At 36.3% G+C, this 17389-nt stretch overlaps 3 protein-coding genes and 1 long non-coding RNA gene across 5 annotated transcripts; 2 read left to right on the forward strand and 2 right to left on the reverse strand.

The window, feature by feature from the left end:
- Positions 1–792: 792 nt before the first annotated feature.
- On the forward strand, positions 793–2942 carry RWP1 (HXXXD-type acyl-transferase family protein). 2 transcript variants are annotated; one of them, XM_018119618.2, is made up of 3 exons: positions 793–928; positions 1048–1518; positions 1830–2942. In XM_018119618.2, exons 1-3 carry the CDS (start codon positions 926–928, stop codon positions 2685–2687), a joined length of 1332 nt encoding a protein of 443 aa, XP_017975107.1. In that variant the 5' UTR covers positions 793–925; the 3' UTR covers positions 2688–2942. The 2 variants fall into 2 exon arrangements, with proteins under 2 accessions (XP_017975107.1, XP_088661774.1); XM_088805648.1 differs by lacking the exon at positions 793–928 and having other exon boundaries at positions 1039–1518.
- A 2526-nt stretch (positions 2943–5468) lies between these two features.
- Positions 5469–6899, reverse strand: LOC108661763 (Pollen Ole e 1 allergen and extensin family protein). Its single transcript, XM_018119667.2, has 2 exons — positions 6427–6899; positions 5469–6309 (listed from the first exon to the last, which is right to left on the reverse strand). The coding sequence occupies exons 1-2, from the start codon at positions 6626–6628 to the stop codon at positions 5975–5977; spliced, it is 537 nt and encodes a 178-aa protein (XP_017975156.1). The 5' UTR covers positions 6629–6899; the 3' UTR covers positions 5469–5974.
- A 6021-nt stretch (positions 6900–12920) lies between these two features.
- Positions 12921–15382, forward strand: LOC18601063 (GRAS family protein RAM1-like). Its single transcript, XM_018118962.2, has 2 exons — positions 12921–13900; positions 14107–15382. The coding sequence occupies exons 1-2, from the start codon at positions 13061–13063 to the stop codon at positions 15229–15231; spliced, it is 1965 nt and encodes a 654-aa protein (XP_017974451.2). The 5' UTR covers positions 12921–13060; the 3' UTR covers positions 15232–15382.
- Positions 15383–15778: 396 nt separating this feature from the next.
- LOC18601064 (uncharacterized) lies at positions 15779–16637 on the reverse strand. Its single transcript, XR_001927557.2, has 2 exons — positions 16296–16637; positions 15779–16171 (listed from the first exon to the last, which is right to left on the reverse strand). It is a non-coding gene; the product is annotated as an uncharacterized LOC18601064 (long non-coding RNA).
- Positions 16638–17389: the final 752 nt, after the last annotated feature.

Here is a 17389-nt window from a genome sequence, read left to right on the forward strand (position 1 = left end):
GACCATCTTTCATTTGGAAGATTCTATTGAAGTAGTTAAGCTATAACTAATCCATCAAAATAATGCATAAACAAACATTTTGAACACCTAAGATTTGAGATGACTTTTTGGAAGACTGATTTAAGAATGTATGCAGCCATTGAAGAATCTCATCACGATACAATGCCATGATGTTTTCCACCCAGGATTCCCCATTGTCGCCAACAAAATTATGAATACTTATCACAGAAAGTGGATGTCTATCAGATAACTCCCATGCCTTGCCGGTTTACCCCATATCTGCAAATGATTAAAAGTTTTCTGCAAAAAGAAGTTAGTCATGACAGATAGACAGACAGACACTAAGACATAATAATGGCTCCATCAGCAATGAATAAGCAGGCAACCTAATACTTCTAATGAAAATCAGAAATTAAGTTTCATCAGAAAAAAGAACAAGATCCGAGTGGAGAAATTAAGGATACAAAAAATAAGATACAAATTGGGATGCCAACCCCCACCAACCAAAGCCCAGTCAGGCTCTCCTTGCACACGCCAGACTCCTTCGGCTGGTGCGTTAGGTCCCATGACCAGTGGCCTACCCCAACCCATATGGACCAAAACCAAATCTTCATTCCAAGAAACAAAAAACTTTGACACTTCTTCATTTCTCCATATTATTCATATTTTTAGCATGTGCCGACTCCAATGGAGCATTGCCACTTGTCCTTTCATGTCATTTTCATTTATTTATAGAAGGGAGTCGGGGGTCTATAACTTTCCTTATATATCAACCAGGTTCTATCAGACCATTACAAATTTGTGACAGGCATCGAGCTAGCTAGTGCCATCATTGTTTTCATAGTTATCAACTTTTGGTCACTGCAATTCCCTGCCTTCAGACCTTACCAGAAAACTTTCCCATATCTCTTTTTCAGTATTTCACATGGTTCGTGTTTTCGGAATCAATAAATTCTGCATTTATACGCATTAGATATGTACCAACTTTTTTTTTTTTAGTTTTGTTTCTCAGGTTATATATCATCTCATTTCTTATTTATGATTCAGGTTGCAGAAGTTATTGAAGGTTCTGCTATAATGGAAAAGTCCAATGGAAACGTGTCTCAGCTTAGTGTGAAGCAAGGAGGGCCAACCCTGGTTTGTCCTGCCGAAGAGACAGAAAAGGGTCTATACTTTCTCTCTAATCTTGATCAGAATATTGCTGTGATCGTTCGCACCATATATTGCTTTAAGTCAGATGAGAAAGGGAATGAAAATGCTGGTGAAGTGGTCAAAGATGCATTGAGAAAGGTTCTTGTTCATTACTATCCCCTTGCTGGGCGGCTTACAATCAGCTCAGAGGGTAAACTAATTGTGGATTGCAACGGGGAAGGGGCTGTGTTTGTTGAAGCTGAAGCAAACTGTAAGATGGAGGAGATTGGAGACATAACAAAGCCGGATCCTGAGACTCTTGGGAAGCTGGTTTATGACATTCCTGGTGCAAAAAACATACTAGAGATTCCACCTCTAGTGGCTCAGGTATTTCAAACTTCTACAGAAACATTTTATTCTTTTTTCTTTTTTTTTTTTTTTTGTAGTAAGTGTGCTGAAGTATTAGTATTGCTATCCTAGGTATATAGATTAGAAGTTTAATCTATTTCGCTTTACAGTCAACATTGAATATTTTCTCTGTGAAAATTTACTTCTTTGCATGATAACCATCAAGCTTTTATCAACCAGAATATCATGAAAAATAATGATCTAGACAGGTAATGTTCATGAATATCATGAAGCAGTGTTGGACAGATCTAATTTATTTGTATATCTGAATGATACAATTTATTTTCCAGGTGACTAAATTCCAATGTGGAGGATTTGTCCTTGGCCTGTGCATGAACCATTGCATGTTTGATGGCATTGGTGCTATGGAATTTGTCAACTCATGGGGTGAAACAGCCCGAGGCTTGCCGCTGACTATCCCTCCATTCTCGGATAGAGCCATTCTGAAAGCCCGAAGCCCACCTAAGATAGAATACCTGCATCAGGAATTTGCTGAGATAGAGGACAGGTCCAGAACTGGTGATCTCTACAAAGATGAAATGCTCTATAGATCTTTCTGTTTTGAGCCTGAGAAGCTTGAAAGCCTAAAGAGAAAAGCTATGGAAGATGGGGTTCTTGAAAAATGTACTACTTTTGAAGCTCTTTCAGCATTCGTCTGGAGGGCTCGGACCAAGGCACTTAATATGCTGTCTGACCAACAAACAAAGCTTCTCTTCGCTGTTGACGGCAGGCCTAAGTTCAATCCGCCTCTACCAAATGGTTACTTCGGCAATGGCATTGTGTTGACAAATTCCATATGCCAAGCAGGTGAGCTATTGGACAAGCCATTTTCACATGCCGTGGGCCTGATTCAGGATGCAATTAAGATGGTTACAGATGGTTACATGAGATCAGCCATAGATTACTTCGAGGTCACTAGAGCTAGGCCTTCTTTGTCATCCACTCTGCTGATCACTACATGGTCTAGGCTATCTTTCCACACTACAGATTTCGGATGGGGAGAGCCTGTTCTATCAGGGCCAGTTGCATTGCCAGAGAAGGAAGTGATCTTGTTCCTGTCTCATGGCAAAGAGAGGAAAAGCATAAATGTTCTTTTAGGATTGCCAGCTTCTTCCATGAAGGTCTTCCAAGAACAGATGCAGATTTAGATAACAAGAAATTATATGTGGGATGCTGTTATACTCTGTCTTCTATTTCACTGTTCTAGTTCAATTCTCTTTGTGGTATGCTACGTTCTTCCGTAGACATCTGATCAGAAAAAGATAGATTATGCCATGACCAAGTACCAAGTAAAGTTGGTACAGGGTAAAAGGAATATCAAAGGTGAAAATTTCTGCTGTGTGGGGTGGTTATTCGTTTTTCGTTTTTCTTTTAATTTATCTATAAATGGGGATTTTTATAAAGCTGGAGGCACATCAATTCGAACTTGTATTGCCCAGAAATTATGTATCTTTGATTTAAAATCTAATGTTATGTCTTACATTTCATTCTTTATTCAAAACAAAAGTCTTTGTTTGCATATACATCCTGAATAACCTGCAGAAGAAGGACAGAAGGACATTGCAGATTAAGTGGTTGAGAATGGAAAAAGTTTTCCATCCTTTATTATACAAAAGCAAAGCCACAGCATGTAGACAGAAACAAATACATGACACAGAAGCAGAAGTTTGTTCACCTAAAAAGGAGAAAGGATGTTTCATTTGCCTCCTAAAAGCATTGTTGTTTATTGCCTTTTGTTATGCAATAAAGTAAGAACCCAATTTTCGCATCAGCTCGGAAGCACCTCCAAAAGGACAAAATGGGGTCCAGGAGAGTCCATCAAGAAATATTGGTTGGACTATTTCCATCATGTCAGCTACAAGGAACAGCCTATCCTAGTGGAAACATATAGGTACTAACCACTGATAACTACTTAGTCTAGGTTATCTTTTTGCAGTGGTACAGCTCTGGATGGGGAGATAGAAACCAAAAATATATCAACAGCTCTTACATTCATAGAGTAGCATTAGGGGTTTGCCTATCTTCTGGCACAAAAAATTTAGATTCATTTTGCTTTCGAGGTATACAAACATAATTACTTCTAGTATGGAAGTACCAACAAAAATAATAATTCTACTTGTATGGCAAATTCCTCTCTCTCACAACCAAAATTCAGTATTGATTTCTTCTGTTTTTTTTCTTTCTTTAGCAAAAAGTCAATTTTTAGTCCCAGTAATAAGATTTGATTTCAATTTTAACATAGGAATTGATGCCTAGGAGTTACAGAGTTAGCAAGTTTGTCCTAAGCATGATCTGATCTAAATCAGTGTTTCTTTGGTAGTATTTTACATTTGGAGATGCTAAAAGGGCATTAGATTAAGGCCTGCTAGTTGCTAGGAACAATGCACTTGTGGAAACCAGATTTTTTGACCATTTGTTCTGAACTGGGCTTGATAGTTTTGGAAGGGCATTGATTTATCTGTTTCAGTTAGTTTGCATTAAAGCTTCAATTCCATACTCTGCTCAAATATTTTGTTGTGAAATATAAGTTTCCATCTCGTCCCAAATGCGTAATAAGATGCAGAAATTGAATGGATAAGTGAGAAAGTGAAAGTAACCTGAAAATGCTAGGAGTAGTTGCACAAGAAGAGGTTACTGGTGCTAATAGAAATTCTCCAACCCGCTCAGTATCTTTGTCTATAATTTTACACGTCCAAAAACTTTTATCTTAGTATGAAAAGTTTATGGGATGTGTAACATTAAATTATGAAAAGGACACCAAAGAAGACACCAAATAGAGACAAAAGAATTTCTATTCGAGCTTTTGCCTTTTGCAGCAGTCTAAATTGTGATCTTGTCTATGATAAAGCATCTGGAATTTCATCGGTCCTCCACCTTAAGAATGGCAATGGACGATCGCTGTCTGTAGGAGGAGTCAGATGACGTTCACATGGCATGTGCAGTGCTCATATGCTTTCTTCTGCTGTGGCAAAGAACTGGTGGTCCACAAGATGGAGATATGTTGTTGCTTTACACTGATAACTTACACTCAAAACATGTGGGATTTAGAGATATTTCTTTGATGAAATATTTCGGTGTCTTTTTCTTTGGACTTGCATGCATCCTAGGGGATTTTGCATAAAGGCACTGACTGGGATTATCCAATAACCTTAAATCTGATATGTAGAGTATGGCCACTGCTGGGCTCTTATTTGGCTATCAAGAGGTTATGACTTTTTCAGTCCTTAGCGTCATCGACTCCAACACCAGTGAAATTAGGCATATTTTAGAGAGTATGTTCCAATGATTTATTAGGACTACAACTCTGATCTTTTGATGGAATCATAACGGTGGAATTAAGAGGCAGCAAAAATTTTGGAGAATAACAACTCATGCCCGCAGATTTCTCAGTTTTTTCCCTTTTTCTTTCTTTCTTTCTCCAGACATCTTCTTAATGCTCCAAGTAAACAAACAACTATAAGCATCTGAGTTAGATGGTACTGTAGAAGTGTTTCAGGGGGAACTGGGAGCTGGATTGTGATTGGCCAACACTTCAGTGGAATATTGCTATCTTCTGCTTGAAAGGACCTTACGATGATTTCATAAGGAACATTGACATGACAATTGAGGGTATTGGGGTAAAAGTAGGAGAAGTTTGTGATTTTAAGAGCATCTTCATATTTTGAGCTTAATCATGCTGCAGTTCATGCCATTGTCAAGCAGAATCAGAATTTTTTTTTTTTTTTGGCATGTTGGCTTTGTATCTATAGACCAATCTTAAATTGAAGCTGCCCTAAATTTCTGGCCTCTGCCACCTCTTTGCAAGTTGGAAGCTATCTGTAACTGTGCAATAAAAAGTTTTCCTCTCTTATGATCTCATTGATCCTTCCTCACTTTCTCATCTTTTTGTGATAATAAAAAGAATTACATGGTTGGGTTGGAGTGATGCAGTCTGGGCAAATTTGTTTAGCTTTTCAGATTTCAAAAGGCTGTTGATGTCTTTAATCACTTCATTCACACATTTCATACATTGTAACTAAAGACCAATCAGGATAAAATATGGTAAATCATGTATGTCCACATGCTTGAGCTGGACCCCATATGCACAAAAGTCTCTTGGGCACAATTGAATGTGCTGATACAAACAATAAAAAAGAAATGCAAGGATGGAAAATACTTAGTAGAACGTGGCCCTTTGTTCTTCTTTACGGAGCACCAAGTAAGGCTGGAAGGCCATAGGCAAAAGGATGTTTAAGGGTTCCTCATTTCTTGTATTATGTGCAGACTGAGAAATGGAAAGAACCTTCGTAGGATAGATGAGGATGGGGAGATTGGGATCTATCTTCAATAACTGGGATTAGTGTGTTAAGGAAAAGAGATAATTGGAAAAGTAGCAAAAAGGAAATCATATAGATGCTTTAAGGTGGTAAATAAGTATAACTAGTGAAGTCTTGCTTTAATTCCCACACAAGGAAGCATCTCTTTTTGATGGTCTGAAATTCAATGGATTTAGGCTGTAGATGCAGAGATTGGGGTGTCTGGATTTGATTGCTATCTGATCCGTTGTGCTTCCGTAACCAGGAATGTTGCATGAAGTAGATGAGCTCCCAACTAAGCTTGCTTGGCAGGATGATGCAATGGCTGCCTCCGCACATGCGATCCCATCAACTGATGGTATTTCCAACCTGTAAACTCCATGTTTGTCAGTAGTTCTGTTGACTGAGAATGATATCTGTTCTCTTGTTCTGGGAACAAATGCCCTGAAGTTGCAGTCTATTTGAACCTCTGCACCTGGTTAGGCAATATTGAACAATGAGAAACAGTACTTTCATTTTAATTTGTTATGAAACATCCAGACAGTAATACAACAAAACTTGGAATAAGAATAGGTTGTTTGAGATACTTTACCTGGTAAGAAGTAGCTGTGCCTGGAGAAGCTGTTTGTGGAGCAAATGTCACAATAAACAAGCCCCATCACAGTGATCTGGGCATTATTTTTTGCTGGCTCAGGTTTCAAAGATAATGCCTTGATCAACAGAGAAGAAAGAACAAAGAGAATTATTGGGTTCATGGCAGCAAAATTTGGGAGATGACAGACAAACTTTCTCATAACTTTCACTATGAATGGTTGGTTTAAATGAGTAGCATACAAAGCATTATCATGTGTTTGATGATGAGTTTTGTAGCGTGGATAGAGGGTGGTAAGAGTTGGTGGAGATCCAACTGTATGCAAAAGTGGAGGAAAATTTATCCCTTTTCACAAGAAAACACAGACATGTGAATGTATTTTGGCAACATGTGGACTTGATGGGTAGGAGAGAGAAGGGGAGTAGCTTCTTTACGAGGGTTAGTGGCTTCATTTGTCACATTCATGTGGGGCTTGATTTGAAGGCCTGAGTTTGCAATAAGCTTAAATCACTAGCTCAAAATTAGCATGTACTTAAAGCCCCTAGTTGGCAGATTGGAACATTCCCCTAATTCAGGAAATTTTGGTTGCTGTTTGAATCTATGCAATAACACAATGTATTTTTGCAACTCCTGCAGTGTAACCTGAGACATTACTTAAAACATAAGCAGACTCTCTTTCATGCTTAACAGATTGGGGAGGGCAAAGGATGCATTTGCTGCTAAGCTTCAACAAAAACTCAATAGATTAAGCCATTAACTCTGAATTTATTGCTTACTACTCATGCATGCAGTCTTGGTTGTCTAGATGAATCAGCCATTTAAGAAAAGCTTTAAAGGTAATGCAATAAAGTTATTCACGTGCTCTTCTGAAGAACTGGTGAGGATAAAGTTCCATCAAAGTTACTTGGAAAAAAAACACACCCCACTACTTGCAATATCATGAATCTGTTGAACTTGGAAACTGAATACATACCAAAGAAAGGTTTTTTTTTTTTTTTTGAGGTAATTGTCAGCTAACCTTCCACCTTTTTTCTCTGTTTCTCTTTCCTGGTTGAAGCTGGAATTCTTCTGTTGACTTGTTGCCTGTTTTAGTGAAGTAGTAACCCCCATTATTGGGGCAGGTAATTCAGCTTAGGCTCTATATAGAATTATGGAAACCAAAAGAAGCTGCCGGGTAATTTTTCAGGTGCAATTATTGGCTAACTCGGGTTTCCTTCTTGGCCTTGCCAATTGCCTGATGGAAGGCACTGGATACCCGTGAACGAGGTAAATGAGCTGGTGCCTGGTGACATTTGGCTCATGCTCAAGCTGTGAGAGAGTGCAATGCTATCACATGGCAATGGACTGCGTATTTATAGTTGCTAGAGTGCTATAGGTATCGGCATGGCAGATGAGATGATGATGGGAAATGTTTTTTTTTTTTTTTGGGTTTTGGAGACCAAGACAGAAATGGGATCATTGTATTTATGAATTTTCACCTTTCAACTCAAAAAGTTCCTCGGAATTGCAACTAAATTTGTGCTAAATCAAGAGAGTTGGTGTCTTGGCGGCTAGTGTTCAAAGTTCAAACTAATCGACTTGGCGAACCCTTGGTACTTACACAGATTATATAGTATGTCTTGTAGCAACATGTGAACCAACAGCCTGTCCGTTAAAGGGACTTCCACATTTTTAGATCCTCACGAATTTCACCTAATGGACGATTATTTTATGATATTGAGTACAAAAAAATAAAAAGTAAAAAACCTCCACTTTTAAGATTTAATCAAAATTTTAAATAAATTCATTAATTTTTAAAATAGACATTCCTATCCTAAAAAAAATCTTTCGTTTGATACATAAGTCTAACGGTTAGTCAACCGTTAATACTTTCGTTAATTTGATGAAATGATAATATTGAAATAATAATTTTATCTTTTATTAATTTTAAAAACTATTCATATATAATTTTTATTAATTTAGAAAAATAAATGAGCACCGATCGATGCTCCCCTTCCCTGGGTAGCATAGATATATATTTTTTTATTTTTTTCACAAAAAATAAAATAATAATTTTTTAATGAATAAAGAAAAAAAATATTTTAGTCTTTTCATAATCTCAGTTAATGATGTTTACCTTTTTGAGACGGAATATTTATTTCGAAAACTAATAAACTCATTTGAAATTTCGATAAAACTTAAGGGTGTGGGATATTTTACCCAAAAATAAATGTAAACATCTTCATATGGAAAATTGAGATCAAATTTGTCTTCGGAATATTTCAAAGATTTTATCTATGAAAACCGTAGTTTAGTTGGACCAATTTCTTCTGATTTTAAACAAACTCAATTATAATTAAAGCTCGTCGGATCTGTTAAAATTAGGGAAAGTAACATTATATTTAATTTAAAATCAATTGATAATAAATGAAAAGATCATATGTGAGATGGGAACTCATTTGCAGACATGCTTGCTAAACATGGTTTTAATTGGGAGTCTATGTTCAAAGCATGATGGTAGCTCTCACTAGCAATTTTCTTTATGAATACTTTTAGGTCACAATGTTTTAATATTGTAAAGCTTAGCTTAGAATTGAATGGTGGTACTCTTCGTACCAGATATGTTTTGTTAGGTGGTGTCATGTATGTGCACCAGATAGATATACTCTAGTTGTAGTAGGAACAATTTACTGTACCCTTGCTTTCTTGGGCAGATTATTAATGAAAATACCTTAGTAGCTGAGAAAAAAGTATATAACTTATGTGAGTTTCTTTTATTATCATTTTGAGGAACCTTACTATGGGCCTGTGGCTGTCGATTTCATCCTAATTTCCTTTGATGAATAGTTGAATACCAACTAAATAATATAGTACCCATGGGCCTGTGAGTTTATCATTTGAGCCTTAAACTTATCGCCTTAAACTTATTGTCTTAAACTTAACCAGCATTAAATTACATTGGGATAAATTTTTTTAGTCTTCAAAAATAAAGGTGCTTTCGAGAATAACTCCTTTTTTTTTTAATTTTAACTATTTTTAATCAAAGAGAAAAAATTTTGAACAAAATTACCCTTAATGAAATCTTTTTATATTCAAGCACATATGTTGAAAAAATATTATTACACGCCATGTTAAAAAAATGTTATTACATGCAAAAATGTAAAAAAACATATTATTACAAGTCATACCAAGGCATGTTTTACCAGAGTTGAATCACTGAAAAACTCAACACCAATAAACTCAAGAATATATTATTACTCGCTATACCATACTTTTTGATCTATAGATCGATGATAATATGGCGAAATGATGAGAGATAGACAAAGAGAAGGTTTTGTGAATGTAAATCAATAAACCCAAAAACATGTTTTTACTTGCCATATCATGTTTTTTAGTCTGTAGATTGATGATGATATAGCGAGATGGCAAGAGATAAGCAGAACAGAGATCACAGTAAACAAGAGAAAAATTTGAAACATTTAATTTGTTTAAAAAGATTTTAAGAGTATTTTTATCAAATCATGACAAAAATTGAATAAAAATAATTAACTTTATATTGAATGTTATTTTTATCAAGTTAACTATTTTTCATAATTCTATCTTATAGGATGAGTGAATTTCATTTAAATCTACTCGAAGCAAAAGGTGAAATCATGAGGTTAAACAAACATGACAGACTCAAATAGACTATAAGAAACGGCATATTAATTAGATTGGAGGGGCGTGAGCCAAATGTTGAATGAACATTTGTTGACTTTGTGATATATCATTGTCTATCAAGATATGGAGAGATTTTGAGATTGGATTTAATTTATACTAATATGCCGAACAAAAGTTTTAAAGCAGTGCTTTGACCTGGCCATAATCCTTTCTTCAGCTTACAGATAGTCCATGGAGACTAGTTTGCCTTTTGGCTTTTGCTTCTACCGTTTCGTTGGAAAACTTTGTTTGCTCTAGGGATTATGCCCTTACGTTAGTAGAGCCAATGGCTTTGTTTTAGCAGGTCGAAACAAGCGATAAAACAAGTTTCATTGTCATCTCTGTGAGGTTTAATTAATTACTTTGCAACACACAAATTTACCATCACCTCTTTCCAGCCATTAAAAAGGAATTAAGACTTGGTCTTGAAACAAAATTATGGTGTGATATGCTCAACAAAATGAATTAATCTGCGGTTGTTAACTTAATTATTATAATTGTACAGTTTATAAACTAAATTAGTATGATTATTTTTTAAATTATAATATACACTTGTTGTTATGATAAGAGAAATCTTGTATTTTGAATTGTGTGAATTATACAAAGATGAATGAGATATATTTTGTACAAAACTAATAGTATCATAATCTAATTGTATCACCGATAATATTTTAATTTTATTGTATCACTCACAATATCGTAATCTAATAAAATAATACTGATTTAATGTCTAATATGTACAATTACTATAATTAATTAACAGCTACTTTCGATTAATTAAGACCTAAATTATAAAAGCAATAATAATGTTACGGTTGCGAGAGGGTTGTTTGAATAACGTTAAGAAATTATATAGACTTTTATCATCAGTAATCTTTTTAAATTTAGATAGATCAGCTGTATATGTTAGCAGTTAGCTGATCAGAGGGAGGTTTTAAGTTAATAAAGTTTTGCCTCCCAAAGGGTTAAATTAATTAATGCTTCATTTAGGCATATGCCAGATGATATATAAAAACATTGTTGACCATGATTTCGTGGTCAGGAAAAGAAGAGAAAAAATGGGAAGTTTATGTTTTTGCTTCAACATTGTTAACCTACGATTTGGACGATGATGAAACGATGGTTTTAATGGAAAAGAAGATGGAATTTCCATGGCAAGACCAATTTAGGCAGGAGATGACAAATGCAAAAGAAAAGAGGAGAAGAAATTAGTTTAGATGATTCTGATTGGACAGACTCACAAAGTAGAAATGTTTCCATGTCAAGAGGCAAACATTTTTAGGGGCATGAAAATGGTACGTAAGGACAAGCATGTTGGGCTTTGTATTTGTTTATATGAAAATGAAAGAGAGAGAGAGAGACAGAGAGAGGTGCCGCCTAAGAAAGAAGATGGTTTGGGACAAGCGCTTCATTCCTTTGGCAAGTCCAACGAGTAGGCGGCGCCACCGACGCCACATCCGACGACCTTGCCTATGTCTCCTTACTTGTCCTTTCTCCCCCTCTTCACTATCCCACCTCCTCACTCCACTCCATCTATTTTTCCCTTCGAATTTGCTTATTATTACCAACAATGTCACTAAGTTTAGGACTCAAACTTTGTCTAAATTACACTAATGATCACTAAACTTTCACAAAATTTTCGTTTTAGTCATTGAATTTTAATTTATCTCAATTAAGTTCTTGAAATTTATAAAATATATCAAATCCGATAATCATAAGAAATTTCATACAAATAATCGACCAAAACTTAACATAGTTACCACTTGAACTAATATGTCAACAAAAATTCGCCTCATTGTGCCCTTTTCTTTCCTCAAAGAAATCTTGTGAAAGTTTAATGGCCATGGATGTAATTTACTCTTAAAACTTTTTCATTTCCTACAATACTCTTCACCTACCCTTAGACCATGGCTAGTTAAAACTTTTTCTTTATAAAAATATATGGCTAAAGGTATTGTTATTGTAGCAATGAGTGATCGCTGAACCTCAAATTGTCAACACCTAAAGCAAAAATCATTAAACCAATGTTTTACTGTTATCATCGTAACATTTTTTATTGATTTTTGGTTGAAGATGCAATGTAACTTTTTCATTGTTTGACAAAAGAGATCAACATCATTTCACTATTACAATGGATGAAAGCAGCTAAGTGGCATCGGCAATGACATCCTCGATCGTGTTAAAATAACAATTTTTGGCTCATCACAATGCAAGAGCATCATGATCCCTTTGTCATGTATTCAATTCTTTTCAAGTCCTTTTCCCAAGATTATGCATTGTTCCAAGTCCTTTTCACATAATTTGTCATGTTTCCAGAGGCCCCATTTCTCTGCTTCAAAACTATTCTTCTTTCTTCTTCTTCAGTTTCTCCCCTTCTCTTCTGTCCAGTCTCCACCCCCCGCCCCTCTTATCATTCCCTATGTATTCAAATCCTAGTGATAATCTACTAAACATTTCACACCAAGAAAGGGTCTAATTATTGTTTAATAAACTTTTCTGAGATGGGTCCGCCCAAGGGAAAAGTGGATCCCAATCACTGCCAACTAAGAGTTTGTCTTGTAATCTTCCAAGGAGAATCCCCAAAGGACAAATTAAACCCCTAGAAAAATCCAGCTAAAGTTTAGACTTAGTAGAGGAGATTACTAATCAAAACCCTCCAATCACATGAATCCAGCTTAAAAATTTGTCTCTAATCCCATTCTCTTTCCAAGACAATAAGACAAATCCCTTTTGAAATAAGAAGAGAGGAAAACTCTCTCTAGCTTCTTTCTCATTAACATTAACAGACTCTATCAAGCTATTAGTTGAACAACAACTTATGAGAGAGCAGGTTTGGAAAACTAGCTACTTCTTTTGAGAGGGCTTGGTTCTTGAAAACAAACACAGACCCCCTTTTTGTTTTTTGGGGGGTTTTTGGGTGTTTGGAAAAAGTATTGCTGATCAAAGTAAAGTAAACATGATGAATTCTCTTTGTGGCAGCATGGGTTCCATCAAGAGTGAGAATTCATACGAGTCAATTGCTGAGTCTAAGAAAACTGCTCCATCTTCCGTTTTGGAGCAAAATAACCTAACCCCACCCAGTCTCAATTTCCCAGTAGTCAAGTTTGAGTTGGATGATGTTGAGGTGCAGTCCCCGGACAGTTCTGCGTGGGAAACTTTTTTCTCTGATTATTTTGATTCTGATGCCATGATCTTATCTCCAGTGAGGAACTTACCATCTCCACAAATATCAAGCTATAGTTTTGGTAATGTTCAGGCAATGCAAGGGCAGAGCCTGTCAGGGTGTTCTCCACCTCGATTTTCATCTCAGCTTGGGTCATTTAGCAGCACCCACAAAGGGAAAGGGCAAAGCCCGCTCCACAAAGTCTTTAACTCACCTAACAATCAGTTTATGCAGGTTGAGAGCCTTTCATTGCCTGCTATAGAAGAATTTCTAGATGATTATCAGAAAGATGGTTATGGAGAGTACCCAACAACAAGAATTTCAGGTATGGGAACTTCAAATAACATGTTTGAAATGCCAAGCACGGCTCCTGCAATGCTAGACTGCATACCAATCCCAAATTCTTCAAGGTTTTGTGGGTCTGCGAGTGAAACGTCATCGTCAGCGGGATGCTCGCAATTGACCCAAGAGCAACACTATCCGGTAAACTCTGTCTCAAGACCACCGTTATCTCAACAACTACAGCAAGAGAAACAACTAGAGAAACAACAACCAGCACCAACACAACAGCAACAGCAACACCAGAACCTTGGCCATACCTTCATGGTTCCTATTCCTATTAGCCCTGAGCAGGTATTCTGATCTCTTGCCCTGGTTTCCTTTTTCCATTCATTGATTATTCAAGAGGATTCCCTTTTGCACTTTTATAAAGAAAAAGACCATCCACAAAATAGAAAGGGAAGAAAAAGAGATGATGCATGAAAGTTTTCACATATAATTAAACAAATTCTCTTTAGTTTTGCTAGAAATTTTAATTCTAATCTAATTTGCCTTTACAGGAGCAAGATAGTGGGCTTCAATTGGTGCATCTCCTCCTTGCATGTGCTGAAGTAGTGGCCAAAGAAGATTACCTGTTAGCAAGAAAATATATACACCATCTGAATCGAGTGGTAACTCCTCTTGGTGATTCCATGCAAAGAGTTGCCTCTTGCTTCACCGAAGCCCTTAGTGCAAGGCTTGCCGCAACCATAACCACAAATCCTGGCACTTCCAATGCTCCAAAACCATTTGCTCCTTTCCCATCAAACTCCTTAGAAGTCCTCAAGATTTACCAAATTGTTTACCAAGCTTGTCCATACATAAAATTTGCACATTTCACTGCTAATCAAGCCATTTTTGAGGCCTTTGAAGCTGAAGAACGTGTTCATGTCATTGACTTAGATATCCTTCAAGGCTATCAATGGCCAGCTTTCATGCAAGCTCTAGCTGCCCGACCTAATGGAGCTCCTTTTCTTAGAATAACAGGAGTTGGACCCTCTCTAGAATACATCAAAGAGACAGGCAGATGCTTAACAGAACTAGCTCACTCTCTCCACATCCCATTTGAATTCCACCCAATTGGCGAGCAACTTGAAGATATAAAACCTCATATGTTCAACAGGAGAGTTGGTGAGGCTCTAGCCGTTAATGCTGTTAATAGGCTCCACCGAGTCCCTGGTAATTGCCTTGGAAACCTATTGGCAATGATACGTGATCAAGCTCCTAACATTGTAACCCTTGTTGAACAAGAAGCAAGCCATAATGGCCCTTACTTCTTAGGCCGTTTCCTCGAGGCATTGCACTACTATTCAGCAATATTTGACTCATTGGATGCCACTTTTTCTCCAGATTCTGCTCAAAGAGCAAAAGTTGAGCAGTACATATTTGCACCAGAGATAAGAAACATAGTGGCTTGTGAAGGGAGTGAGAGGACAGCCAGGCATGAGAGGCTGGAGAAATGGAGGAAATTAATGGAAGGAAAAGGGTTTAAAGGGGTGCCCTTAAGTGCAAATGCAGTGACCCAATCAAAGATTTTGCTCGGTTTATATTCCTGTGATGGTTACCGATTAACTGAAGATAAAGGTTGCTTGCTTTTGGGGTGGCAAGATAGAGCAATTCTTGCTGCTTCTGCATGGCGATGCTGATTAATCATCTTTTTTCTTCCTATTTGACATGTATGTTTTTTTTTCCCCTCTTTCCAAGCTTTCCTTATCATTCCAATCTTGGATATTGCTTTTCTTTTACGTGATGCCATGCAAGAAAGGGAACAAAAAGTCAAGATAAATGCCAAGAAAAGTGTGAGTTAGGATAAGGTCAATACTAAAATTTGATTCATTGTATAATAATATATTTTCTCTTGAATAATGGGAAGAAAAACTATTGTTTTCTTGGGCATAGGGTCAAGAAAACATTGCTGATTTCTGTCCTATATGTCGTAACCACTAGATCGTGAGGTTTGCTCAAGGTCGATGGTGGTGAGCTAAGGTATTTGAGATAAACAAGTTCATCAAATTTTTCCTTGCAAAGCTAAACGACTTGGTGAATGGTGAGACCCACTCTCGAAAACGAGGCTTTCGGCTTATTAGGTCCCAAACACTAAAGCATCATTCAATGATACCCTAACTAAGGTAAGAGGAATAATGAAACCAATTTATGCATCCCTAGAACCAACAAAAAGGCAAACAGCAAATCTTAGTCATGAGAAACTGGCCATGAGACATTGCCTAAAGTGGAACGAAAACGCAAACTTAGAGATAATTCTACAATTACAATGCCATATGCAATAGAAACCAAATTCAATGGAAACAAACAACTTGAATTTTTATTTTTTTTTTTGTATGGAGAAAGTGGAAGCATTGACCTTTAGACCACTCAGCAACCAGTCTTTCCTTGAGCATAGCAACAGTTGAGGTAGGTGAGTGTCAAAATGGACCGATATCCGATCCATCATACAATCGGAGCTTAAGTTCTACCAAGTCTTCCTCCAGCATTTGAATTCTCCAAACTTTTCCACCAAATTCAAACAAATAAAAAACAATCCAAACCACTCTCAAATTCACCACTAAATACAGTCTTTCCCTCTTCCTGCAACCACAAAACCCAACAAAAAAATAAAATCAATCAATACCCAGTTTCGGTTACCAAGAAGAAAGCAAGAAAAATTTGAATAGAGAAACTCAAACAAACAAAACCATCCCCTTTGGTTCACCTGGAAAATGCAAGAAAAAGTAACAAATTCTAAAAGCACACCTCACTCCACTCCAGCACTCAAACTTTTTTAAATTAAATAAATAAATAAAGAGATTCAAAATTCAGGACAAAAAAACCCCAAAACAAAAACCCAATTCACAACAAAATAAAAAAATTAAAATGCCTTTAAAAAAATAGATGAAAATGAATCGCGAGCTCTTTTATCTTCAGGGTTTTACATTAGCAACACTTTACAGATTCAAAGATTTTATTATATTTTCCAAAAGAACCCCGAATTAGACCCCGATCTTCAAACTTTCCTTTTTTCCCTTTTTCTAAAAGTAATTTTGTTAGCTTTATTTTCTTGTTTCCCTTTTTTTTCTTTTTTATTTTTAACAAAAAAAAAACTTTTTTGGTTTTTGTTTTGTTGCCGAGTCGAGAAAACAAAAGTGACATTTCGAGCCGAATCTGTCAGTAAATAGTCAGTTTAGGACATTGTAAGAAGATCGAGTTTTGATCTTCCGTTCCAATATTTTCTTCACTCCACTACACTTCTCCAATGGTCCTGCAAACGTTTAGGATCCAAAGAATTTGTCATTTACGTGGCGGGTTGTTACTTGTTAGTGAGGGAGAGCATGGAAAGTTGGATAGTAGGGGATTTGATGCTTTCCAATCACACTTTGACCAAAATTTAAGGCGGGGAAATTGAACGCGTTGGTGACAAGCCCATAAGGTTAGAAAAGCGGAAGTACATGACACGGAAAGAAACTGCACGTGGGCTTCCGTTTAGTAATTTCAGAAAAAGTTTCCTATTTAATAGAGTAGTAAGATTAAGGGTGCTGTGTGCAGGTAATTATTAGAACAATGGACAATAAATTGTTGGAAAATCCCTAATTCTATTTTTCTTTACTATTGAAAAATCTTTATTTTTATTTCTAATTCCTACCGTTATTATGTCGTGAATGATTCCTAAAATGGAATAGAATTGAAAAATAATCATTTTTCGAAAATTATCATTTTAGGAATCAAACATGATTTAAAAAAGTAATAATAATAAGGAGAATGGAACCAAACATGTCATTAATTTTTTAAGAAAAAAATTTTATTTTCCCA

This window comes from Theobroma cacao, chromosome 4 (assembly GCF_053813885.1).
Source record: "Theobroma cacao isolate CCN51 chromosome 4, ASM5381388v1, whole genome shotgun sequence".
Lineage (NCBI taxonomy): Eukaryota > Viridiplantae > Streptophyta > Magnoliopsida > Malvales > Malvaceae > Theobroma > Theobroma cacao.

Excerpts from the sequence above, each read along its gene's own strand:
- RWP1 (XM_088805648.1), top strand. The coding sequence starts at position 1,039 with ATGATTCAGGTTGCAGAAGTTATTGAAGGTTCTGCTATAATGGAAAAG. Across the intron at positions 1,519-1,829 it reads TTCCACCTCTAGTGGCTCAG|GTGACTAAATTCCAATGTGG; the intron begins GTATTTCAAACT and ends TTTATTTTCCAG.
- LOC108661763 (XM_018119667.2), bottom strand. The coding sequence starts at position 6,628 with ATGAGAAAGTTTGTCTGTCATCTCCCAAATTTTGCTGCCATGAACCCA. Across the intron at positions 6,310-6,426 it reads GCACAGCTACTTCTTACCAG|GTGCAGAGGTTCAAATAGAC; the intron begins GTAAAGTATCTC and ends TTGCCTAACCAG.
- LOC18601063 (XM_018118962.2), top strand. The coding sequence starts at position 13,061 with ATGATGAATTCTCTTTGTGGCAGCATGGGTTCCATCAAGAGTGAGAAT. Across the intron at positions 13,901-14,106 it reads TTCCTATTAGCCCTGAGCAG|GAGCAAGATAGTGGGCTTCA; the intron begins GTATTCTGATCT and ends TTGCCTTTACAG.